At 31.7% G+C, this 25,931-nt stretch overlaps 2 protein-coding genes across 19 annotated transcripts; one reads left to right on the forward strand and one right to left on the reverse strand.

Moving 5' to 3' along the window:
• Nucleotides 1–2,295: 2,295 nt before the first annotated feature.
• On the forward strand, nt 2,296–16,201 carry LOC111406188. Of its 17 annotated transcripts, none has more exons than XM_023035446.1 (10): nt 2,296–2,447; nt 5,517–5,616; nt 10,562–10,652; nt 11,462–11,553; nt 11,881–11,948; nt 12,957–13,029; nt 13,997–14,112; nt 14,191–14,292; nt 15,542–15,641; nt 15,859–16,201. In XM_023035446.1, the coding sequence occupies exons 4-10, from the start codon at nt 11,470–11,472 to the stop codon at nt 16,039–16,041; spliced, it is 726 nt and encodes a 241-aa protein (XP_022891214.1). In that variant the 5' UTR covers nt 2,296–2,447; nt 5,517–5,616; nt 10,562–10,652; nt 11,462–11,469; the 3' UTR covers nt 16,042–16,201. The 17 variants fall into 17 exon arrangements, 16 of the variants coding, with proteins under 16 accessions (XP_022891214.1, XP_022891212.1, XP_022891213.1 ...); XM_023035453.1 differs by lacking the exon at nt 10,562–10,652 and adding an exon at nt 12,488–12,587 and having other exon boundaries at nt 2,297–2,447; nt 11,484–11,591; XM_023035452.1 differs by lacking the exon at nt 5,517–5,616 and adding an exon at nt 12,488–12,587 and having other exon boundaries at nt 2,297–2,447; nt 11,484–11,591.
• A 696-nt stretch (nt 16,202–16,897) lies between these two features.
• On the reverse strand, nt 16,898–20,663 carry LOC111406190 (protein NSP-INTERACTING KINASE 2-like). 2 transcript variants are annotated; one of them, XM_023035458.1, is made up of 11 exons: nt 20,298–20,663; nt 20,079–20,211; nt 19,908–19,979; nt 19,609–19,752; nt 19,331–19,399; nt 19,170–19,229; nt 18,975–19,072; nt 18,612–18,755; nt 18,183–18,524; nt 17,667–18,046; nt 16,898–17,518 (listed from the first exon to the last, which is right to left on the reverse strand). In XM_023035458.1, exons 1-11 carry the CDS (start codon nt 20,392–20,394, stop codon nt 17,198–17,200), a joined length of 1,860 nt encoding a protein of 619 aa, XP_022891226.1. In that variant the 5' UTR covers nt 20,395–20,663; the 3' UTR covers nt 16,898–17,197. The 2 variants fall into 2 exon arrangements, with proteins under 2 accessions (XP_022891226.1, XP_022891225.1); XM_023035457.1 differs by having other exon boundaries at nt 18,606–18,755; nt 20,298–20,661.
• Between the last annotated feature and the right edge of the window lie 5,268 nt (nt 20,664–25,931).

The following is a 25,931-nucleotide window of genomic DNA, read 5'->3' on the forward strand; positions in this document are numbered from 1 at the left end:
TGTGTAAAACGTTCGTACATTTTTTTTTGGCATTTTCATCCCTATTTTCACATTTTATTACGAAAAGGATCATTTTCATCCAATTTTTCAATATAAAAATATAAAATGACAAATATACCCCCATTTAAATAAAAATAAAAGAAAAATTAAAGAGCAAATTGTAATTATACTCCCAAACTTTCTAAAAAAAAAAAACTACAAATGAGTCCAAATAAATAATTAAAATAGTAATTAGTACAAAATATCCACACCTTTCAAATTATTGTGCAAAACATCCGTAATTTTTATTTTTGTATTTTCATTCTTATTTTCACATTACAATGCAAAAATCTTCATTTTCATCAATTTTTTCAATTAAAAGATGTGAAATGACTAATATACAATCATATTTAAATAAAACAAAATTAAAGAAAAGATAAATAAAGAATAAATTGCAACTATACTTCCAAATTTTTCAAAAAATTATAAATAAATTACAAATAAATAATTAAAAACGAAAATGACTTTTTAAAAATTTTTGCTTTTAATTATTTATTTGTATTTTTAAAAAAATTTAGGGAGTATAGTTGTAATTTATTCTTTATTCTCTTTTGTTTATTTTTGTTTTATATAGATATGAGGGTATATTTTTTATTTTACAGCTTCTAATTGGCAAAAATGGATGAAAACAGTAATTTCCATAATGAAATGTAAAAATTATGGTGAGAATGTCATAAAATAAAATACAGGGACATTTTGTACAATAATATTAAAAATAGGGATTTTTTGTGCTAATTACTCTTTTAAAAATTTATTTGGGTTCATTTACAGTTTTTTTAAAAAGTTTGGGAGTATAATTAATTTTTTTAAAAAAAATTCTTTTTTATTATATTTAAATACGAGGGTATATTTGTCATTTTATATTTTTTTATTGAACAATTGGATGAAAATGACATTTTTGTAATGAAAAGTGAAAATAGGGGTAAAATGTCAAAAAATGAAAAGTAATGATGTTTGCACGATAATATTGAAATTTAAGAACGTTTTGTGCTAATTATCCATTTTGAAAATTGGAAATAACATGAATTAAGTGATTTCAAGATCTCAATTTAAATTTGTGAATTATAAGTTTTTCTTTAGAAAATTAGATATAATTAAAATTGTAAATATTGATAATAATATTATAATTTTTTTTCCTTTACATATCTACGCTACAACCATCCATCCTACAAAACCTTAATTATCTCTCTCTCTCTCTCTCTCTCTCTCTCTCTCTACACGTAAAGGCTAAACAACGGCAAGCGACGCTGGGAGCGCTGCTCAGCCACTGTGTGGCGATGCAAGCTAGGTGATGTTGCTTCCTGTGTGAAATTCGTGGTAACAAATGTGTTGTCGTAGGTGGTAGTAAAATCATTGGAGGCTCTACAAATCACGGATAAAGTCTTTCGTTCTCTGTGAGCATTGGTGGAGGCTTGTAGATCGTGGTTGCATGGCTGTAGTATTTTTCTTGTTCTAGCGTTTTTGGGGGTGGTGATGGTGGTATCGCAGGTAGTTGTGTTGAGGTATTGATGATGATGGTGGCACTAGAGATGACGGTTCAGGTGGCGATGGTGGCGGCGGCGACGTTAGTGTTGGTAGAGGTAGTTGGATTTTGTCAGTTTTTGGGTGTGCTTTTTGTTGACAGTGGCACTGGTGGGGTGGTGTGATGGTAGATTTGGCCTTGTTGGCATTGTGAGGTGGTAGTCGCAAACGGTTATGGTGCAATCGATGGCGATGGTGATGATGACAAAGGTGACCAAGAGTGTTTGTGATCAATAAATTGGTTGATTGTGATTAATAAATTAGGTAAATTTATGATCAATATGTAACATGTGACCTAAAAATATATGATTGTGACTTTCAATTTTTTAAGTTGTGATTGCGCAAAAACTTGTGATTAATTAATTTAATAATTTGTGATTTGTGTGATTGATAAATGAATTGTAATTTATAAATATTTTGATTTTGTGACCGATAAATGAATTATGCCTTATAATTTTTTTTTATTTATGATCTATAAAATTTTTGATTTGTGAAGAAGAAATAATTTATTACCTATAAAATATTAAATTTTTGAATAGTGGTCAAGAAAAATTATATTCAATTAATTTGAGAATTCTTTATCAAATTATGTAGAATTGCGACCTTAATATATTTAATTAATAAAATATATATTTATATAATTATTTCATAAAAAAAAATATAACAGTATCTGATTTTTGAATTTCTTAATTTTGAAATGGATTATTTCTTAGATATGAAATTCTTGCTTTTGGAAAGGGCCAAAATTTTGCACCCCATTAATGAATTATCATTTTGGCTAACCCATATGACCATCGTTCAGTTGAATTGAAACTACACGACCAAACTTCAATCTTCCGTTGCGTCGCCCCTGACTCGATCTCCAAGCTCCAACCGGTTACTGGACGGTAATCGTTCCTGTTACCGATAGAAATTTTCTCTGAATTGGATATATCTATATTTGTTCACATACATTCAGTTAGTAATTTCTATCAATTTTGCTGATTTTCTTTTTAAATTGTTTGATGATTCTCAAATTGTGTTTTAGCTATTTGGGAGTGGGGAATCTAGTTTGGCTGTTTGGGGGGTGGGAGCAAATTTGGGAATGACCGAATTTTGGGCTGCAGATGTATATTACCAATTTTCCATTCCTAAATTTATTTTATTTGTGAGGGTTTTATAGTATATCGGTAAACTTCTCCTTTGGCTACGTTTTTCCAAAGATTATCATTTTTCATTTAGGTATTTGAGAATGATCATCAAATGAGGAAAAAACTGCAAATGAGTTAGAGTTCTTATAAGACTTGTTTGGTTACTGTTTCTTATAAGGTGAAATACCGCCTTTTTTTGTTTCCTACTGATCTCTAATCACGCTTCTGTATTTTATTTATCTTTCATATTTCTTTGATATTGCTTTGTTTGAATCGCTTTTTAAGTTTAATGGGGTTTCCTTCAATTTTTGAAAAATTATTCTGATCTATTGAAATTTGTAAGATGGGTTACCACTTACAAGCAATTCAATGTTGGTATATTAGGTTTGCGAGAAAGTTGAAGAAATTTAGGGAAATTGATATTAAATTTCTAGATTGTTTTAGTGTAGAGTTTGAATTGTGCTTGACATATCAGGTTACCTAATTAATTTGTTGATCTTAGCATGGCACCAAGCAATCTTTTGTCTCCTCAAGGCCCTAAAGTTCTTATCACCAGAGGCTCCATTAAATTATAAATGAGGCTTAGTTTGATCTTTTTTATTCTGTGCTATATTCGCATGGGTTTTTGTTGTTCATTAGGTATTGTTGCTTCATAGGGATTATTCGGCTGAAAATAGTAATGGACAGTAATGATTTAGATTTAATTTGTGATCTGGCTTAAAGAATTGCATAACCATACGATATCTTCACAGAACCAACCTTGCAAATTTCATAACCCGATTTTTCTTTTTCATGATGGCATAAGTCAATATTGTCTTTATGTAAACCATACTTGTAAATTCTCCTAATAATGGATCAATATTTACTTTTACTTTTGTGAAAATATATTAAAGAATTGGTTCTTAAATTAAAAGAAGGTAAAAGGTTTAGGGATCCTTGTCATTTTTCCTCCTTTAAAAGCTCATAGTCGAGCTAGTTGAGTGAAAGTTAGACCCTTAAATGTTAAAGGGTTCTTTGTTTGAGAATTGAGACACCCCCATCTTAAATGAGGTCATTCTTTTAATGATATTTAGTATATATTTTTTTAAAGTAATCTACCCAAATTTGTAGAGAATGTTTGCCGATGAAAATTCCAAATTGATTTCATCATCAAATGCAAATCATAGCTATCATGACTTGGTTTTATTATTAGGTTTATGTCAATGAATCATTTCAGTAATTTTGAACTCTTCAAATCACTCCTTTGAGTATAGATGCTACAACTTTAAGGTTGTAAACCCAAGTATAGTTTGTCTCAAGTAGTAAACTCAGAAGTTCAAGATCAAACAACAGGAAATTGGATGAAGAAACGAGCACTAGTCTATGGGTAGCAAGCGATTGTTGAAGAGCGTTGGGAATTCACTTAAGATAAATGAATAGAAATTATTCTTGATTTTTACTATAACTCGTATGAAATCGGCTATGGAGTGATTTCATATGAAAGATAAGACATTGATTGCAAATAAGTTAAAAGATAGTTATTGATAATCATTTGAGAGAATGTATCAAAACAAGTTGTTAGTATGTAAAGAATATCGAAGCAGTCATTGTGCCAAAATTGTTAACAATAAATCAAAGTCTTTTACAAACTAAATAACTTGTAGAACATGTACTTCAAACAACTAAAAAGATCAGCATTGAAGAACAAAATAAAAGATCAAAGAACAATAGTACAAGTTCATCAAAGTTTCACCACTAGCTCTAGATAAAGGTTTAGAAATACATAATGAAAAATGTAACAAAGAGAAAATTAAGGAAATTAGAATATGGTGAAGAAAAATAGATGCCCTCAAATGCTTGGCCAAGTTCCCCTTTTAAGCTGGACATAAAACATTCAACTTGCAAGTGGACAATTGACAACTTTCATTAGCTTGTGCAATTTGACGCCACTTTCTAGATATGATGTGCAGCGAATTTGGACTTTTAATTAAAAGATGAATTGTTTCCACTTGCGTTATCTTTCCATTTCTACAAATATCAGGTCCATTGGACGTTTCTATCTCCAGATATAGCCAAAAGATCGAGTTATTCTCACTGGTAGAAAAGTTGTACACAAAAAGTAACAACTTGTAATTTGAAAGATAATTTCAGCTATCCTATGATATGAATTTGAATTCTTGGCAAATATAAAAGTTGTAGTTCCATCTCTTATCTTTCTAATCTAACTTGAATCACTTTAGTCCAACTTTTACAGTTCAACTTATTATTATTTTATTGAAATATGTACTATGGAGTGATTTCATATGAAAGATAAGACATTGATTGCAAATAAGTTAAAAGATAGTTATTGATAATCATTTGAGAGAATGTATCAAAACAAGTTGTTAGTATGTAAAGAATATCGAAGCAGTCATTGTGCCAAAATTGTTAACAATAAATCAAAGTCTTTAACAAACTAAATAATTTGTAGAACATGTACTTCAAACAACTAAAAAGATCAGCATTGAAGAACAAAATAAAAGATCAAAGAACAATAGTACAAGTTCATCAAAGTTTCACCACTAGCTCTAGATAAAGGTTTAGAAATACATAATGAAAAATGTAACAAAGAGAAAATTAAGGAAATTAGAATATGGTGAAGAAAAATAGATGCCCTCAAATGCTTGGCCAAGTTCCCCTTTTAAGCTGGACATAAAACATTCAACTTGCAAGTGGACAATTGACAACTTTCATTAGCTTGTGCAATTTGACGCCACTTTCTAGATATGATGTGCAGCGAATTTGGACTTTTAATTAAAAGATGAATTGTTTCCACTTGCGTTATCTTTCCATTTCTACAAATATCAGGTCCATTGGACGTTTTTATCTCCAGATATAGCCAAAAGATTGAGTTATTCTCACTGGTAGAAAAGTTGTACACAAAAAGTAACAACTTGTAATTTGAAAGGTAATTTCAGCTATCCTATGATATGAATTTGAATTCTTGGCAAATATAAAAGTTGTAGTTCCATCTCTTATCTTTCTAATCTAACTTGAATCACTTTAGTCCAACTTTTACAGTTCAACTTATTATTATTTTATTGAAATATGTATAAGCTACCCGATACAACTCATCCTTTTTGACTTTTCAACATGTTATTCTTCACTTGCTCTATGTTTTTCTCCACTCCCTTGCGTCCGCTTTATGTTTTTTATATCAAATTAGTATCGTGATTTTAGTTAGAGATAATTGTGAAACTTTCGTTAGTAATTTATTTGACTCGCCCCAACACACATCTTCTAATGTTGTTGAAAATGAATGTGTACTTGATGAAATGAAAACCAACAAGTGTGAACCATGTGTGATTACTTGCAACCTTCTCAAAATTCTTCTCCTTCATGTTTTATTTTCCCTCTTAACGCTAATAGTTTTCGCTTCAATGATTCCATTGCTTCCCAATTAAGTTAAGAATCTTAAAGTCTATATTGCATCTTAAAGAATTTGAGAAAGCGTGTGCCACATTTAATGACAAAACTTGCCCTAACGAAATTGTTAAGTTGAAATAATTTCTTTTTTCTTTAAAAGATGAAGCAAAAAATTGGCTTACCTCTTTAAAACCTCGGTGGATTTAAAGCTACACGAAAATATCGTGAAACCGCAAAACGAACCGAAACCATTGATTTGAAACCATTGGTTCACAATTATTTCCCCTCAAACCAAACCAAACCGTTCCCAAATGGGTTAGTTTAGGTTTCGATTTTCAAAAACCGCACAAAATTGAAACAAACTGTTTTTAGATTTTTTAATTAAAACATTAATTTTATTAACTTATAAATTTTATAGTTTCCATTTTTAGAAAAATGAATATCAAATTAGCAATAAAAATTACAAATAGTTCATTGAAATAATCATGGAAAGTAAATTAGGCTCATCATTATTGGCTATGGTTTAACAAGTTTACAATACATGTTCTCACATGATATCTAAACTAATCTAAAATTATTTCCAAATCATATGAAATGAAAAAAACATATATTTACAACAATCCCATTCATAACTCAACAAAACTACGGGACCAAATCATGTCCAAAGCTTCAGAAGCCTTAACATAAACTCTTATTTCCCAAACATTTGACGCTTGTTTGCCATTGCAGTACGAATCGCAGTCACCTTTTGCCTGTTAGTCCGTTAATTTCTACCTGAATCTCCTCTTTCTCTTTTTGTAAGTTTCAGATTCTTATTCAAGCCATTTTTCTATTACTCTTTCTTTTATTTGTTGTTTTTGAATTTATTATATATTTGTGAGTTGTGGTTTGAATAAAAAAATGATTGTATGTGTGCTCAAATGATTAATGAACTTGTTTGTGGTTTAGAAAGAACGAAGGACATAGTTTATTGATTGTGGTAAATTCTACTTTCATAAAGTAGTTATAAAATGAAATTCGTGAATTTCCAATAAACTTAAACTCTATCAATCTTGGTACATCTGAAGATATCATGTTCAATCCTTATTTAACACCTCGCTAGCTAGACCAAAGGAGTTTTAACCAAATTATAATAGCAGAATGTGACTTTACCTTTACCAACCGCTATGTGACAATATGAAAGTTAAACAAGAAAAAATAAATAAAAATGAATAAATTTATTTGTTCTATTAACATCTTTTAGCAACCAATTTTGAAAATAATTTATTCATGGGTTTTATAGTAAATATTTTTTGATAGGTGGGTTTCATGGTAAATATGAATGTATTTAACATGTAACATTATTAATTCTCGTTTAAACTTTTATATTAACTTGTTTAAAATATATTACTATAATATCGATAGGTAAACTGCGAATTAAAATCGAACCAAATCGCAAATTATGGTTTGGATTGGTTTGGTTCAGTTCGAAAAATAAAATGGTTTGGTTTGGTTTGGAAAAATTCCAAACTGCATAAAATAATTTGAACTGAAAATATGACACAGACCGCCCAAATCGAACCGCACCCCTAGGTTGATTGGCACATGACAAGAAATGTGAAGTTAGTTTTTGAAGAAATTCTTTCGAGCCCATAAAACTAATGCTTTCAAAATACATATCCAAAATTTTTCTCAAGAAACCAAAGAAGCGTACTTTCAATGTTTAGAAAGATTTAAATATTTTTAAATACTTGTCCACATCATAGTTTTGAAAAATGGCGCACTATAAGTTTATTTTACGAGGGTTTAACTCTTGGAACAAAACAATGTGTAAAAAATATGCAATGGTGAATTTTTAGATAAAGATCTCGATGAACCTTTGGAATTTCTAGATGTTCGGGTAAAAATTTTCAATCTTGGCAAATAGTAAAATCGGTTGAAAATTCAATCAGATTTAGTCTTGCTAGTTCTAGTGGAGGAAAATACTAATTGAATTGAGATGATAATTTAAATGCTAGGTTTAATACTTTGTCTAGAAAGGTTGAAGCCATGGAATTAAGGGAATTAAATGAAGTTAAACTCGTGCAAAATGATGAAATTTGTAGCATTTGTGAAACCTTTGGGCACACTACACATGATTCCCAACATCACAGTTTTTAAAGAAGTTTTACATTACCAAGCAAATTTTATGAACAGTCTCAAAAAGCCTTTTCCTTCTCTATACTATGACAGATATAATCAACAATGGAGAAATCATCCCAATTTCAGTTGGAATGATAATCGTTCACATGTATCACAATCTCAATGGCCTTCAAAATATCTTTCTTACCCATCGCCAAAATAAAAAACTCTTGAGGAAACATTGCAAGCATTCATGTAAGGGCAAGCAAACATCAATAATCAAACTCTACAAACAATTAATGAAATCAAGAATACACTCACTTCATTAACCACTTCTTTGAGTCCTCAATAGAAAGGTAAATTTCTCACTCAACCTCAGCGAAATCCTTCCATTCAATTTAATGTAAACGTGTCTAGTTCTTTGAAATTCAACAAGAGAATGCCAATTCCATCACGACTCTTCATAGTGGAAAAATCATTGACGAACCATATCTTCAAAATATTCAAAACTAATTGAGCCTTTAAAACAAGAACACGAGGTTTTCAAAACTGAGAAAATACTCATTTCTGAACCTATTGTTGAAAAATGTTCGATCCCAGTCCATTTCCTCAAAGATTACAACCAATTTCAAAATTCAATCAAAATTCTGAAATTTTTGAATTTTAAGCAAGTCAAAATTAATGTAGCATTATTGGATGTAAGATGCAAGTGGACAAAAACGTGTTGAATAGTAAAAAAGGATGAGGTCTTTCTAATAAAATGATCATAACATGAGTTGTAGAAGTCGAACTGAGGTAGTTCAAGTTGAGGTGGAACGATAAGAGATAGAACTACAACTTTCATGTTTGCTAAAAATCTAAATTCACATCATAGGATAGCTGAAATTACTTTTCGGAGTGTAAGTTGTTACTTTCCATGTACAACTTTTCTACCAGTGAGAAGTACTCAGTCTTTTGGTCATATTTGGAGATTGAGGTGTTCGATAACTTGATATTTGTACCAATGGAAAAATAATTCAAGTGGTAACAATTCATCTTTTGATTAAATGTCCAAATTTGCTGCACATAGTATCTGAAAAGTGGTTTCAAGTTGTACAAGCTAGTCGTCTTCAAGTTGATAAGAATGTATTATATTATTATATGTACTAAATCGAAAAATTTCTGTTGCATCTTGAAAATGTAAACCAAGACTAGGAATTTTTGACGAACTCTTTTGACACAAGAAAAGGAATTTTCTACACCCCTTTCAGCCATGGTAAAAGATGTGAGTGTTGGAGTGAATCAAACAAATTACTAAGAAAGGTTTCACAGTTATCTCTAACTAAATGATGAGAATTAAAATAACGATACCAATTTGACATAAAATAACATAAAGTAGTTGTAAGGATGAAAATTAGGTGGCACGGCCAACCATATAATAAGAAAAGGTAATTTGGAAGGCTCAGTTTTCCCTTAATAAAAAATAAAAATGAAGGAGGATCGGCCTTCCTTTTAAAATAAAAATAACTAAAATGATAAGATGAAAAAAGAAATGAGTGTACCTGACTTGTGAATATTATGAAAGAGAAGAAATCCTCACAAAATCTTAGAACATGCAACCTGGGAACTGCACCAAAAATTTGCTACAACTTTAAGGTTGTAAACCTAAGTGCAGGTTGTCTCAACTGGTAAACTTGAAAGTCCGAGGTTTAACCACAAGATAGCAAACTGTTGGTGAAAATACAATTAAAAAGAACACTAGAGTATTGGGGATTCACTTCAGATAAATGAATAGAAATTATTCTTTATCTTTTCTATAACTCATCAACTAGGGATTGATCTCATATGGAAGATAAAATATTGATTGCAAAGACATTAAAAAATAGTTCATCATAATTGTTTGAGAGAATGTATTAAAACAAGTTGTTGGTATGTAAAGATTATCGAAGCATTTATTGTGCCAAAATTGTTAACAATAAATCAAATTCTTTAACAAACTAAATAATTTGTAGAACATGTACTTCAAACAACTAAAAATATCAGCATTGAAGAACAAAATAAAAGATCAAAGAACAATAGTACAAATTCATCAAAGTTTCACTGTAGCTCTAGCTAAGGGTTCAGAAATACATAATAAAAATGTAACGAAGAGAAAATAAAGAAGACTCTAGAGCATGGTGAAGAAAAATGCATGCCGTCAAATGCTTAGCCAATGTCCCATTTTAAATTGACAAGGAAACATCCAACTTGCAAGTGAAATTGACAACTTGCATTCTTTCCGGCTTGAAGACAGCTAGCTTGTGCAACTTGAAGTCATTTTTCAAATATGATGTGTAGGGAATTTGGACTTTTAATCAAAAGATGAATTGTTTCCATTTGAGTTATGTTTCATTTGGTACAAATATCAGGTCCATCTGTCCCCAAATATGACCAAAAGACTGAATGCTGCTCATTGGTAGAAAAGTTGTACACCCAAAGTAACAACTTGCACTTTGAATGGTAATTTCAGCTGCCCTATGATTCGATGAAAAAGTTGTAGTTTCATCTCTTATCTTTCCAATCCAACTTGAATCACATTAAGATATGTGCAAGCTACCCGAGACGGATCATCCTTTTTTGACTATACATTTCAAATACGCCAAATAAATTATTGTTTTAAAATATACTAATGCCAATACTTGTTTTAAAATGCACTTCTCTACATTTCAAATACGCCAAATAAATACTTGTTTTAAAATATACTAATGCCAATATGTATATAAATACATATTTTGATTAATTGCATTTTTGACCATGTATATAATTTATGCAAATTGGATTTATGGCAAGAGAATTAAAATTCTGTACTAAAAAGAGCGAACTAACACAAAATGAATGTAAAATGCCTTGTAAATGATACATCTATGAAGCATTTTTAGACATCTATCAATAGAGGTCTATTCTCTCTAAGTTTCAAGTTTGAACCAGCTATCTTTTAGTCCAAATTTTTGCAGTAATAATCAATTTGTTTTTATCAGTGGCTTCATTCCTCTCACAGTTTCATTCGAGGTCAGGATTTATCACACTGGAATACTGAATGACCACATTCCTGCATGTGTTAGTACATGCACCACACTTAACTCATCTAATGGCATTTCTTGGTATTTGATTTAGCATTATTGGAGATCCAAGCCATGGAATCTTATGTTAAACGAGAAATTTTCTTGTAATAATATTTCACTCGTTATTTGTTGAATTAATGTTTACTAGTTGCTCATTTAAGGGCAATGTTTTGTTGCAATTGATCAATTTGTTTTACATTTCCTAAGGATTTTGGATGACTTTGAGCAGAACTGAAGTCAACCTGAGAAGGTTACTTGCAACTGCGCCACAACAGCAAAATCAAGCGAAGCTCATACATGTACATCCGCAGTTCTCTTCACTAGAATTGTTTACTGAGTAATGGCCTTAGTGCTAAATCTTCTTCTCCTTACTATTTCTTGAGAGATTCTCTAGATGTATGCTTCTTTTGCTTGATTTATCAAAAAGTTTTAGTATCTATTCAGTCTTGTTGATTTATAAAGAATTAAATGACTCATCACCTTTATAAGTTAATGATGGGTGGAACAAACATAGTAGGTAAATTGATGTATCTTTTGAAAGATTTCTTATTTATTATCAACATGTTTGGAACTAGTGGTGTGTTTACGTCTCACTTAATAGAATATGCATTGTGCTACCCATGTAGTATGTTGCAACATTGCGGGAGCAATTGGAGCAATTAGCAGAGGAGAAGACTCCTGAAGAATTGCCAAGGTTTGCATGCTTTTCTCATAGGATTCTTAACATCCTCTCATCCATCCTTCTTTCTTATTCAGTTACAAAATCTTATAGGTTGATATGAAGTTATCTAACTTATTTTGAACTTGTATAATTTCGGTGGTGCTATTTACTTCTAGTTGACTGAACTTCATCATTTGGGTGGTGCTATTTACTTCTAGTTGACTGAACTTACTCTCCTACAGATGACTGATTGATAAGAATTCAAGTTTATATCATTTCAAATTTTCAATTTTTATGAAAATCAAAAACCATCTCTGCAGATTGTAATATAATTTTATAGAGTATCTTAGATCCACAGTAATGGATGCTTCACAGGGTGACATTTAAGATTAAGGTCCTCGTGGGTATTAAGTGCGTGTTTGACAAAGCTTACTATTATTTAAGGTCATCAAACATAGTATTTTACCAGGACCTACTTACTTTGCAATTATTATCCATACATTATGTAGGACTCACAACTTATAAGAACTTAAAAGCTCTCTCTAACATACTCTACAATTACACACTTGCAGTGCAATTTCCTCTATGTTGGATTTGGATTTTGGATAACGAAAGTGTTTTTTGGGTGATAAGGATTTGTGGGATGGTATCTGCTTACTTTTTATGGTGTAGGTATTTTATCATTTCTGGAATTAATTCATCTGTCTCTGGATGTTGACCCCTCCGTTCTCAGAGATATTATAGTGTCTTTTCTGCCCTAATTTTCTACCATTAGTTAAAACCATAAAATAATGAATCTGCTTTATTGAGTATGTAATAACTAATATGAGATGTTGAAAAAGTGGGGCTCATTGCTTCTTGCTTAGTTTGCAATTCAGGTTGGGATTTAGTTGCATTCTCATTATGGTTAGTGTCTTTTTTACTCATACGAAATGGTATGTAGTTTCTTGAAGTCTATTTAAGCTGTTCATGCATTTATTCTGATGATAATTGATATAGAAGATTTTATGATATGAACTGTCTTTGACATACTTTCTACAGGGTTTCAAAAGCTCATTCGAATGAATATACAGAGAAAATTGAAGGTATAGAAGCCAAAATAAGTACCACTGAGGTGCGTGTACTGATGTGCTGCACATGTTGAACTTCATTTATTTATTTATTTTCTTGAAATGGCTATACAACATATTTTAGCCCTTGTTTGAGCCCCATATTTTGGGTATGTAATAGTTATTTTTTGGAGAATGTGTGATTAAAAAGTAGAGAAAAATTTTGGGTTTACTCTTAAATTAATTTATTAGGAGAACGTGTGGTCGAAGATGAATTTGAGGAAAAATGAGTTTTCTGAGAATGGGGCTCACAAATGGAGGCTTGGTATTACTAATCTATGTTTTGTTTGTTATACATGGTAAGCCATTGATTCCAGGTACAACTCTTTAGATGGGAATTTATGTTAATTGCAAAATAGATCAAAACTAACATGAAAACTTGGTGAATGATGAATCAGTTATAGACTCATTATTTTGTATAATATTAAAATTTCACATAGCTAAAGAGACTAATGCCCTTAAAAAACTGATCATTTTATCATATATAAAAGTTAGTGCTATAAATGTTTTCCGAAATGACAACTAAATTTGACTGGATGTTGGGCCTGAATCTCTACAAGAAAAGCTAAAGATAATCACACAAGATCTGAATTTATAGCCATCTATAGATTATGAGATTCGATTACTGTATGTTCATTTCTTCTCAAGTAAATAATGTACAAAATGTCTGCCTTCAGTGGTTTGTCCCTTGAAACGAACTAAGAAATTGAGCACGTTATACTTTTCAGGCAACGTCATTCTTATTCTAAGTTTTGTACTGCTATCAACTTAAAAAAAAACAATCACTGATAGCATCTTCACCGTCTAGAGTCACGAGTAGAGAGGAAAAATTGGATCAATTTCCCAAAAATTGCTCGTTTTGAACATTTAGAATATATGATTTCTGCTTGTTCCTTTCAGTTCTCTTTAATTGAAATGGATAGTGTTTGTATTTCTAATAATATTAACAGCGCTCTTTTTTATTGGAAACAGCAGTCCACTAAGCAAGTTTCTCAGGATCCTTCTTTAGGGACTTCTGACATGCAAATCCTCTCCAAAGAAGCAGGAGAAAGTGTTCACTCTCCTAGAGGATTGAGGCGGAGACTTATGTATAAATGACTTTTATATAGCTCCTAGTATATGACATCTTGTCTTATATTTTCAAATTTGACATTCAATGTATTCAGGCATCCAACAGAAGATAGATCTAATGATACCGTCAAACTCAACAATATAGAGAGGTCTGTCAAATTGGATTCTGCAGCACAGGCTCATATTGAGAAGCACAGGTACTTTATCCATTTACATGCATTTATGCAGTTTCTTGATGAAACTGCTCACAAAATCTTACATAACTGAAATATTAGTCTGAATAGCTTATTTGTTGGAGCACTTCTGAAATATTAAGTGCATGTTTGGTGAAACTTATAATTGCTTATAAGCTGGTCAAACTCCATTTTTATTCACACACTGGAGCCAAAACATTTAGCTGTTTGTTAACCACGCATTCTTTGAGACATACTACTTAAAGCACATAAAAGCTTATCCAAGCATATACTAAGAGTTGTATGCATATGCATAAGAACGGGTGTACGGGAGGACAGAATTGAGCTTCAAGGCTGCGAGACAGAAGGTTATATGGCTCGTGCAGGTGTTCTTCAACTGGGGCTACATGTATGAAAATCATCACTGTTAATTTATTAGTTTTGAGTTTTTAACCAATAGTTGCAGCCCAACTGCAGGCAACACATATAACTAAGATTTGAGTTCAAACAGAAAAAAGTTTCAATAATTATACTAGTTTGGTTTATAGGGCTTCAAGTTACTACTTTTGTTATATAAATAACTGTTTCCCCTCTTGAGAAACATTGGGTTAAAATCCCAGGATTTGGATGAAAATGTAGAATGTCTGATTTAAATGAACTGCCTATCTCGATTGGAGGCTTTACATTACATTGTACACATTTTTCTGTTTCTTCCATCGAACATAAGCCTTGAGAACCCAAGCTTCTTATCTTCATGTCATTTGTCTTAAAGACTGTTATCTCTAATTTTTCTTTTCCTTGTCCATTGTCACTCCAATGTGACGACCTAACTCTTTAGCATCTTAAATTTTTGATAACACTGAACGTATTCTTTGTAAGCATGTTTTAAGTGATACATTTTGGTTTGGCATATGTTCCTTTATTTGGTAGCTTATCTGCATTTCTTTGAATGGAAAAAAAGAGATATAAATGTGGTGTCCGCGATGATCCCATTAACAGCCACTCGAACAAGTTAGTGATGGATAAATTATATCTAGAACCATGCTGTAGATGGATTATCAGGAAACTTGAAAATGGTACAGGGAGAAATTTTATATTACATTCTCTGGGCTTGTGCAAGTAGTTTCTGATCTTCCTTAATGGGCGTTTGTCTATAAGTTTCTCATGAAGCTTTATTACATTCTTGGGTTAGACAATGAGCCTTTTTTTTTTTGGGTAGATCACCATAATATTGCAGATTGTTCCTACAAAAGTGAACCGTTGTTTTCTGCAGAAAGCTTCAAGACGATTTGACTGATGAAATGGTTGGTTTGGCGCGACAACTCAAAGAGAGCACCCTGATGATGAGTCAGTCGATACAAAACACAGAGAAAGTGAGTTCAAATCTTGCTTGCTGAAATTTGAGGCACTAGGTTGCTTCGATATATTTATATAGAGATCGTAATTCTTGCTTTGAGTACTTGGTAAGTAATCCTTTTTAGACAAGGCAGGTTACGAAGCTGAACTTTTTTGAAGACTTATTTATTATATTGCTCATCGATCAGCGCTTTTACAATTGTTCTCCATGTGTTGGTTGTCTCTTGAGTGTAGATACTTGACTCAACAGAGAAAGCAGTCGAGCAGAGCTTGGCGAGAACTGGACATGTCAACAGTCGGGCAATGGAGGTATACTCGCAGACTTTCAAGACATCCTGTGCCACATGGCTTGCGGTTTTTGTAATGGTTTGTATCTTTATCATGGTTGTACTACTCATCCGTGTTACTCGATATTAGAAAAGCACTGAACTTGTAAAATTTTAGACTTGGTATGATAGTTTGGAGTTGATCTTTGAAGTGAAATCATGTAAATATACAAAGGAAAAATGAATCTAACATGATTTCGAAACAGGAAGCAATTCGATATATATGTTTTTTTATTTTTTTCTTTGGACAATATGAGTTGTTTTTGGCTCTACTTCTCACTTCAATAGTTCATATTGAATAAAGCAATTTATGATCTTAAAGATCCATGACCAGGTCATTTGCATATAGAAGTACGTTGTAACCATTCAATTCCTCTTGCAGATATAGCGAAGCTTTACTAACAAACCACTTCTACACAAAATCCTGTTTCGTAAGACAACATTGCCCCTCGGCATGGTTTAGGATTCGTTTGACATGACTTTTGAATTCGTTTGACTAATTTTATTAAGGTGTTAAGCCTCGATTGTCTGACATATTTTGAGTCTTTGACAGACTCTGGAGGAATTGTTATTTATTTGAGCTCCATTTTTTAAAAATTAAAAAAAAAAATACATTTTTAAACAGTATTTGGACATTATTTCAATCACACATTATTCAATAAAATGATATTACATGTAAATATAATTTTTTTTAAAAAATTTTTTAAATATGCATTTTTCATGAATACGCTATTCAAAAGTTCATTCTTATAAAAAGAATGGCGCTCAAACAAGGGCTTAGCATGTTTCATGGAGGTTCACATCACCAGATGTACCAGGCTAGGCCCAGGATGTGGTTTCACATGCCCAATTGTTGAAGCCTCGATATTTGAGTCTTCGACACACCCTTGAACAAGTGGTCATTTAGTATGTTTCATGGAGACTGGCTTGACATCACTGAGAATCAGTTCAAGTAGGCAAATTTTCAGGATTAACGAAGCAATTCAATTTCCAAGATCATTATTCTTACAAATTCAACCTGAAAACATTCCCGTAAAGATCACTCTCTAAAGAAACAAGAAACACTGAATAACTTCTAGCCTAAAGAAAGTTCCTCAAATCTGAATCTATCGGTCAAACTCACTTCCACTCTAGAGCTTTCATATCAAACTGTAACAAACTAATTACATAGAAATCATACATTTGTGTTATGTTATAAATTTGCGTTCCTGTAACTTCTTCTCTTATTTCCTCGTACGAGAATTATATTACCTCGGTCCTGAGAGTTCCATTGCTTGGACAAGCAATGAAGAGTCAGCAGTTAGATCAGAATATCTCTCTAAAGAGGAGAATTCATTGGCTCTGCATCTTGTACCATCTGCTCTATGCGAAGCTTCCCACTTATCTGCGAGTCCATCTCCTTCAAGCATATGAACCACTTCAGACATTTTCGGTCTATAGCTAGGAAGGTATTGTGTGCACAACATCGAAACTTGTAATGTTTCCTCGAGCTCGATTCTATCATAGTCGTTTCTCAAGTCCTTGTCCACAAGCATGTCTAGCTTCTTTTCTTGATGAATTTTCTTAACCTGCAGCGATAGCCATATGCACATTAACTTAGCAAATCCCGAGTTTTCATGCACTGCATGGTTGGTACACAGTATTAGACCTTACAGTTTGACTTCTATTTTTTTCTTAGTACTGTCCAATACTGTTTGGTTTTCTGTTGGTACTTACCCAATCGAGCATAACTCCCTTTTGATTTGCTGCTTTCCCGAATTCTAAAGCCCTTTGACCGGTGATCAATTCTAGTAGAAGAATTCCAAACCCAAAAACATCTGTTTTTTCCGAGGATTGGCCTGTAGAGAGATACTCGGGTGCTATGTGTCCAACGGTGCCCCTAACAGCCGTTGTGATATGTGAATCGTGATGATCCAATAGCTTTGCCAATCCAAAATCTCCTACGACAGCCTCACAGTAATCATCGAGCAATATGTTTGCAGCCTTTACGTCCCTGTGAATGATCTTGGGGTCACATTGCTCGTGAAGGTATAACAAACCACGTGCGGCTCCTAAGGCAATCCTTTTCCTCGTGCCCCAATCTAAGGATGGTTTGGCTACAGTATAGGAACAATAGGTACAGTAATACTATCAGTGAAATATGTAAATGATGAGCATACCATTGAAATGAACAACATCGTCTAGTGTGCAGAGTAAGGCGTACAAGTAACATACGATTTTGGGACATTTTACCTTTGAGTCGTGAAGCAACACTTCCATTGGACATGAAGGGATACACGAGTAGCCTTTCACTAGGTGTCATACAAAACCCGTACAGCCGGAGGAGGTTTCTGTGTACGGCTAGGCTGATCATTTCGACTTCTGTCTGAAATTGAATGTCTCCGCCAATGGCATTGCCATCTTTAAGCCTTTTTACAGCTACAACTGTTCCATCTTCGAGACAACCTTTGTAGACAATACCGAAACCGCCCTTTCCCAGTATGTTCTTGCTGCTGAAGTTGTTTGTGGCACTCTGAAGTTCTCTAAATTTGAACCTTCTCAAGTTTCCCGGACACACTTCTTCATGATGTTGTTCTGAAATTTAGAAGTGTGAGTTTAGACATAAAACATTCGACTCGCTTCTAGAGTCCAAGCATTGAGTAATATCATACATACCATTACCATCGAAGAATATTTGCTGGTTGTGCTTATTTCTCCACCAGAGAAGGAAACCGAACCCAAGAATCAATAGGCAAATGCAGCCGAGACTGGATCCAAAGGCTAAGGCGATTTTACGACTATTGGATGTTCTTGATGGCTGAGGATCTTCAAGAAAGCATTGACATTTCAGTGCAGAACATGGATTCAATATATTCACTTAAAATTCGATGAATGACATGTTGATTAAATAGTATTAGACAGTGTTAAGGAATGTAAAAATTTATATTCTTATTCATTATTTTATTGAGTCGTGTGTAGTGTTGCATACTAACTATGCATAACTTTATATAGTAAACAAGAACAAGTCGATTTTAAGGTTTTTACTTTGAAAATTGTTCATAGAGAATGGCGGTGGCAATGGTGCAGATCCATTGCAGTCTTGCTCTTTCCCAGATGCACATATCATAGGATTCCCCAAAACACTGCAAAAACGGAGAAATTGAAACAAAAATTAGTTAAAAAAAATAATACTAAAATTGAAGTTAAAATCTTTTCTACTTGCCAAAAATTGAAACTAACTTGAATGTTTTGGAGACTATTCTTGGTACTGGACCACTCAAATTATTGTAGGACAAATCTCTGAAAAATGAAATGAAAATTCCAAATAAATTAAGAGAAATTCTAGTAGAGAAATTAGTAATTATATGCATGAAACGAGCACAAATTTCGAGAAATATTACACAAATGAGAGTTGAGTCATGTTGCCTAAAGGAGGAATAGTTCCGGTGAGACTGTTATTGTTCAATCTCCTGCAATCACAATACAGAAAACGGTAAAATAAACTTGCTATACATATAACTTCTATAAGACTCTAGGTTTTAGGGGATTCTTCAACCCTTTTACGTTAGTTTGTTACACTCGACTGGACATGATTGCATTAGATTCTTGTCTTTCATAATCATGTCGAGTCTAAACATTGCTCAATAGTGTAAAAATCTACATCAAATTATGTGCTTACAGGTATTGGAGGCTTTTTATTTGGGATAAGGAAGAGGGAATTGGGCCAGTAAGCAAGTTATCAGAAAGATCAATAGTCTGAAGTTTTGGGAGCCTCCCCATCTCAACAGGTATTGGTCCTGTAATATTATTATCCTGTAACAATCTGCAAAAAAAAAATCAAAAAAAAATAAAAATAAATAAATAAATAAATAAAATGAAAAAATCAGGGAACATTAGGTGCACACTACTAGACAATATCGAATAGGAAATCATGTCCAGCACTATCCTAGTCGAGCCTGCCAAACACTAGATTCTTACATGCTCTGAAGATGAGTCAAATTCCCGATGCTAGGCGATATTTTTCCAGATAAACTTTGGCTTGGTGCTGCTCTGAAACATTACAGGATCCAACTTTTTTTTTTTAGGCAAAACTAAGCAGAAAAATCTCAAGTTGAAGATATGAAATTTAAAGATCTATCTTATTCTTACAGGTTAATGACTAGATTATCTTTTGAACAAGTAACCATTGCCCAATTACTACATGGATCAACAGCATTTACATCCCAATTGAGAATTCCACGAGGATCAATTAATGAGCTCTTGATTTCCATCAAAGCTTGCACTGAAAAGTTGAAGAAATCAAGACCAAAATAATCAGAATCTAGAAAGTTAAATATAATAATCTAAAAAATAATAGTCTGTGTTTACCTTCAAAGTTGACACCATTTGGAGAAAGCAAAGCATTTGCAGAAGCCCAGAAGCAGAAGATTAAAACCCAACAAAAAACAGCTAATTTTCTTATCATTTTTACCAAATGAAAATTTGAAAAACTAATCTTCAGATAGAAATTTGAGAAGCAGATGATGGAAAATATATGTATATGAAATAAGAATTGTAATGATTCACACGTTCTGTTAGACCCCAAGAAAATAACAGATGTTTTTGGGAGTAAAAGTGATGACTAATTGGCTGCCACTTGCCCAGCAAAGTTCGAAAGAAAAGAATATTTATAAAGCAAACTTGGATTAACTGTTTAGGAGATTGGATTGAAGGGCATTTACATTCGACATGTTTTCAGGAGACGATTGCTTATTTGAGCTTTTAAAGAGATTGTATTTGTATATTAGGTGCCTATTTGGAAGTGATTTTGAGAATTGATTTTTTGACCGTTAAGAGAAAAGTGGGGTTCAGCTGTGAGAGAAGAAGTCAAATATGACGGCTGGAACAGTGAAATAACGGTCAAAAAATCAATTTTTTGGTCAAAAAATCGAGCCCAAACAGGCTCTAGAACTTGTTGAGTTCTGATATGAGTTTTGAGATTAAACGATGTTGATCATAATTTTAATATTTAATCAATATGGTATTTACTCTTAAAAAAATAATATCTAATATGTTGTGACATTCACTATCGGACAAATTCATAAAACCAAAAAAGTTAGAATCTTAGGCAATATTATTAAATTACTACAATTAATACTGTGAACGTGTAAAAAGGTGATGGAGAAAAGAAAATTCCTTCAATCATGGATTTGTGTAATTGGATTCTTTAGAATTTACTTTGTTTTTATTCTGTCTTTTACATAATAAAAAAGGTAAAGTATTTGATGTGCTGACTGTTAAGCACTATTAATGGCAATAGAATCAAACGACGTTGACAGAAAGCATTGTATGGGTTGGTTTTCGTGGGGGTGGGGTATGTATGTACAATGTACCTACGCGTGAAAGAAGGATTTTTCTAGTCTGTTGGATTTGATCAGAAGCATGGGTATTAAGATTTTTAATGGTTTCCGTTAAAATCCAACATTCTCTGAATATATCATTTTTTGTTTAAGAGAACTATGAGAAAAACTTTGATAGGACGGTTACACTATCACTCTACGTGATGTAATCGTCGAATAGAGAGTCACAATCTTATCGGGTGGTCAACCCTTACCCAATGAGGTGAGGTCATCTTGGAATTTTACTCTCTCTTTTCATTTTAAGTTCCGAGATGATTTCACCTCATTGGGTGAGGGTAGGTTACTCTATAAAATGATAGCTCCACATTCGACAATCGCATCATGTAGAACGATGCAACCATCTTAGCGAAGTTTTTCTAGAGAACTACATGCAAATACATGGAATTGAAGTGTGTTACATTTTCTTGGACTTGGGCACAAATTTTAATAACTGGGTGTTGCCAATTATGAGATTTTCGTGATCTGAGACGAACTACATAAAATAGGCCGTCAAAATAAATAAATTGGATTAAACCTGAGAAGGCAATCAAATCCAAACTCCCAACATTAGGTTTAACCCCAAAAAAAATAAAAAAAATAAAAAAAATAAATTATAGAGCTTATAGTTGCCATTAAGTAATAGCTAAAACTTAAAAATGAAGTTAAAATATATTTCACAAAGCTGCAAAATAAATAAATTAATAATAATAATAATAATAATAATAATAATAATAATAGTTGCCATTAAGTTATAGCTAAAACTTAAAAATGAAGTTAAAATGTATTTCACAAAGCTGCCAAAAAAAATAAAAAATAAAAATAAATAAATAAATATATATATATATATTCCAACAACTTGAGCACAAGCCAAAATAAGAAGATTTCCATTTAAGTAATTTTCTTATTATAACTATTTTATACAGGAAGTGGCCGAATACAAAGTTAGTATACATGCATAATTGTTTTTCCTCAAAACCACTCATCAATTATAGATAAGGGTGTGAACGAGCCGAACCAAAACTCGAGGCTCTGCCTTGGCTCCAGCTTTTTTAAGTCGGGCCTTTTTTTGCCCGAGCCCGCCCAAAAAATCGAGACTTAACCCGAGATTTCGACTCGGACCTTGCCGAGCTGAGCTGGCTCGGTATTTTTTTATTTTTATTTTTATTTTTCCTTCTTCAAGAAGGCAGCTGCTGTTTTTTTTTCCCGATTCCGAACCGGTCCACGAGCCACATGGGTCGGCTAGAGGTTTTTCTTGGCTGAGCCGACAAGCCAATTTGTCATCCCTAATTATAGGCGAATTGATAGAGAAAAACCTGCTTTGGTTCATGTCAAATATTTACTCCCAATGTGTATTCAATTGGGACTTTTGAAAATTTTGATGAATTTTTTTTAAGTGACGACTTTTGTAGATTTTGTGAGTATTTTACAGATTTGTATGGAATTAATAGAAGTCTTTCGTAGAGTTCTATGAATTTTCAGTTTAAAACTTTTATGAACTTTTGTGAAATTCAAAAGATTTTTAAAAACTTTCTTTTGAAATAGAATTCACGTAGACTTGTTGTGAAATTCTCACATAAGGGGTGTTAGTTCCCACAATTCTCCTTATTCTTCCCATATAATAAAACAATTTGAAAAAAACAAATTTAAGACTTTAATTAAATAAATAATTATCTAAATTATATATATATATATAATTTTGATTATATAAATACGATTTAATTTTTGTAGTATAGTAACTTTTAAATATAAATATATTTAAATTTAATCATAAATTTTTCATATAAACTTTTATAATTTAATTAAAAAAATAGTATTTTTCACAAAAAAAGAAAAAAAAGTTTCAAGAATCCTAAATTTTTCACAAAAAAGGATAAATAATAAGAGAGAGAAAGAAAGATAAATGAAATATAATAAATAAAAAAATAAATTTTAATCATACATATCCATAGAATGTTAAAGGAAAGAAATATTGAATTTTTTTTTTTGAAAGTCTCCCAAAATCTCGTGATTAATGAAAGACAAATTTTAAGATTTTATATAAGTACTTTCTGCTTAAAAGTTAGTACTCCAGAAACTTTTATAAAAGTCTCTAGAAGTCATTAAAATTTGAATACCCCAACAATTATAAAAACTTCTAAAAAGTTTTAATTGAATACACCGTAACTTTTAGAGACTTTTTAAAAGTCTATAAAAGTCTCAATTGAATATACCGTGACTTTTAAAGAGTCTCAAAAAGTTTTAATTGAATACTCCTGAACTTTTTAAATCTCAAAAAGTCGTTAAAAATCTCAATTGAATACACCCCCTTAGCTTGAAAAAATACCCAACTCCAAATGAAAAATGATAAAATCCTGAAGAATTGAGATATAACTCCACGAAATCTGAATATTGCTATTGATTGAGAAAGAACTCACTCCAACACAGTCCCTCTGTTTTGATGTACAAATTTACTCCCAATATTAGTGTTTAAGTGACTAGCAAACATATTCTAAAGAAAACCAAAAAATTATAATTTTGTGCAAATTTTGGAACCTTAAGTAGTAAGCAATTTGTAGTAATATTTCCCTAATCTAACCTCAGAAAGGCACAACTGATCGTTTGAGGGCATTTTTAGGGTACTTACTCTATATCTAACTTCTAATAAAAAGGAGAAGGAGTGCTTACTATTCATACAATAGTAAATGAATCCAATTTTATTATGCATACTGTCATTTTTTATTTTTTATTTTGTTGATGTCAAACAAATATTTTTCCACACATCATCCAACTAGCATTAAAAAAATAATTATGTCTAACAAATGTTTTTCCACACATCATGTCACTAGCATTAAAAAAAAATAATTTTAAGTAAATATAAAATGTCATGAGCAAAAAGAAAAAAATTATTCGCATATGAGCTTTAAAAAAAATAAACTCTGCGCATAGTGCAAAAAGATGACAAATCATGTGCAGAGTTAAAAAGGAAGAAAAACTCTCCGCATAGTGCGGAGAGATGTCAAACCATGTGTGGAGAGTTGGCAAACTCTCCGTACAGTGCGAAGTAAAAAAAAAGTCTCTTCGCACAGTGCGAAGATATGACATTCTGTGCGGACATTGCCCTCACAAAGTGTGGACTCTCCGTGCAATACGAAGTAAAAAAAGCAAAAAAAATAAATTCGCACAGTGCAGAGAGTTGCCAAACTCTCCGTATAGTGCAAAGTTAAAAAAAAAAAAAATCTCTCTGCACAATGACTGTCATGTGCGTTGTACAAATTTTACATTTATCGTATTTTTATTAGTGTATGAATTTTAGTTTTTTGAAAAGTTTTTGAAGCAATACCTAAAAATATTTCCATAATATAAGAAAAATAATTACAAATTATTTTTACAATTGTATAACAATATTGTATCATCTAAAAAAAAATATATTTGTATATTTCATACTTGGATAAGAAATATACGAGATTATACAAATTATTTTGCTTGTATTCTTTGATAGTGTTGATGTGATTGAGTTGAATGTAAAGATTATATTTCTAAATTTTGTGTAATTCAATATTGAAAAATTGAAGATTGAGCACCATATTCATATTCATTTATATTTTATGTTTCATATATATTTAATATTTATTTTATGCTCATCTTAAAAAAAAAAAATTCGGAATTTTTTTTTGAAATTCGGTTTGGTAAGTGAATGTACAGAGTTCTGCATTCTTCGTATTTGTAAGTGTAAAAATCGGTATATAAAAATACAGTAAACTGCAAATGCGATAGGCAGCATATACGGTAAATTGCAAATACAGTAGGCAGCATATACGATAAGATGAAAATACGGTAAGTTGTTTTCAAATACGATAAGTTGCAAATACGGTTGGCAACATATATGGTAAGGTGCAAAATACGGTAAGTTGTTTGCAAATACGAAAAATAGGCTAGTCAAGGAATTCGGATCGAAAACGCCGTAATCGACCATTGTAAAATTCAGCGGCGGAATGAAGAGAAATTCTTCCAATTCTAAATATTTGTGGTCGTCGCTGCCGGCATCGCTGAGTTAACAATGATTGACGTTAGTTTTTGGTGAAATTGTTAAATCCCATATATTAGGGAGGGATGAAAATGAATTAATGATTTAAAATTTGAGCATTGCAAATTACTCAAAATATGAGTGGCTTTATTTTAATAGTTAATTAAGATTCTGAATTCCATCTTAAAAAATTAAGGGTCCGTTTGATTGCAAATATGAAATTTGGGTGTAAAGAAAAAAAATTTGAGGGAATTGAATCGACTAAAAATTATTTTTTTGGGAATTGTTAATTTATTGTGTTTTATTGGTATAATTTTTCATATGGAAAATGTTGAAATAGAAGTGTTTTTTGATGTTCATTTGACTTGTTTTACATGAAAATTGTCAATTAAATGGATAAACTTTATTGCTATTGAGGATAGAATTTGTTTCCATTGTAAAAAAAAAGAAAAAAATCATCTATCTTTTGGTATTCGTTTGACTTTGTTTTACATGAAAATTGTCAATTAAAGGGAAATAATTTTTTTACAATAATTCTATAAAAAAATTTCCAATGCCAAAAAAAAAAAAAAAAAAAAATTGAAAAAAAAAAAAAAAAAAAAACCCAAACAAAACCCCAAA

Source organism: Olea europaea, chromosome 12, assembly GCF_002742605.1.
Source record: "Olea europaea var. sylvestris chromosome 12, O_europaea_v1, whole genome shotgun sequence".
Taxonomy (NCBI): Eukaryota; Viridiplantae; Streptophyta; class Magnoliopsida; order Lamiales; family Oleaceae; genus Olea; species Olea europaea.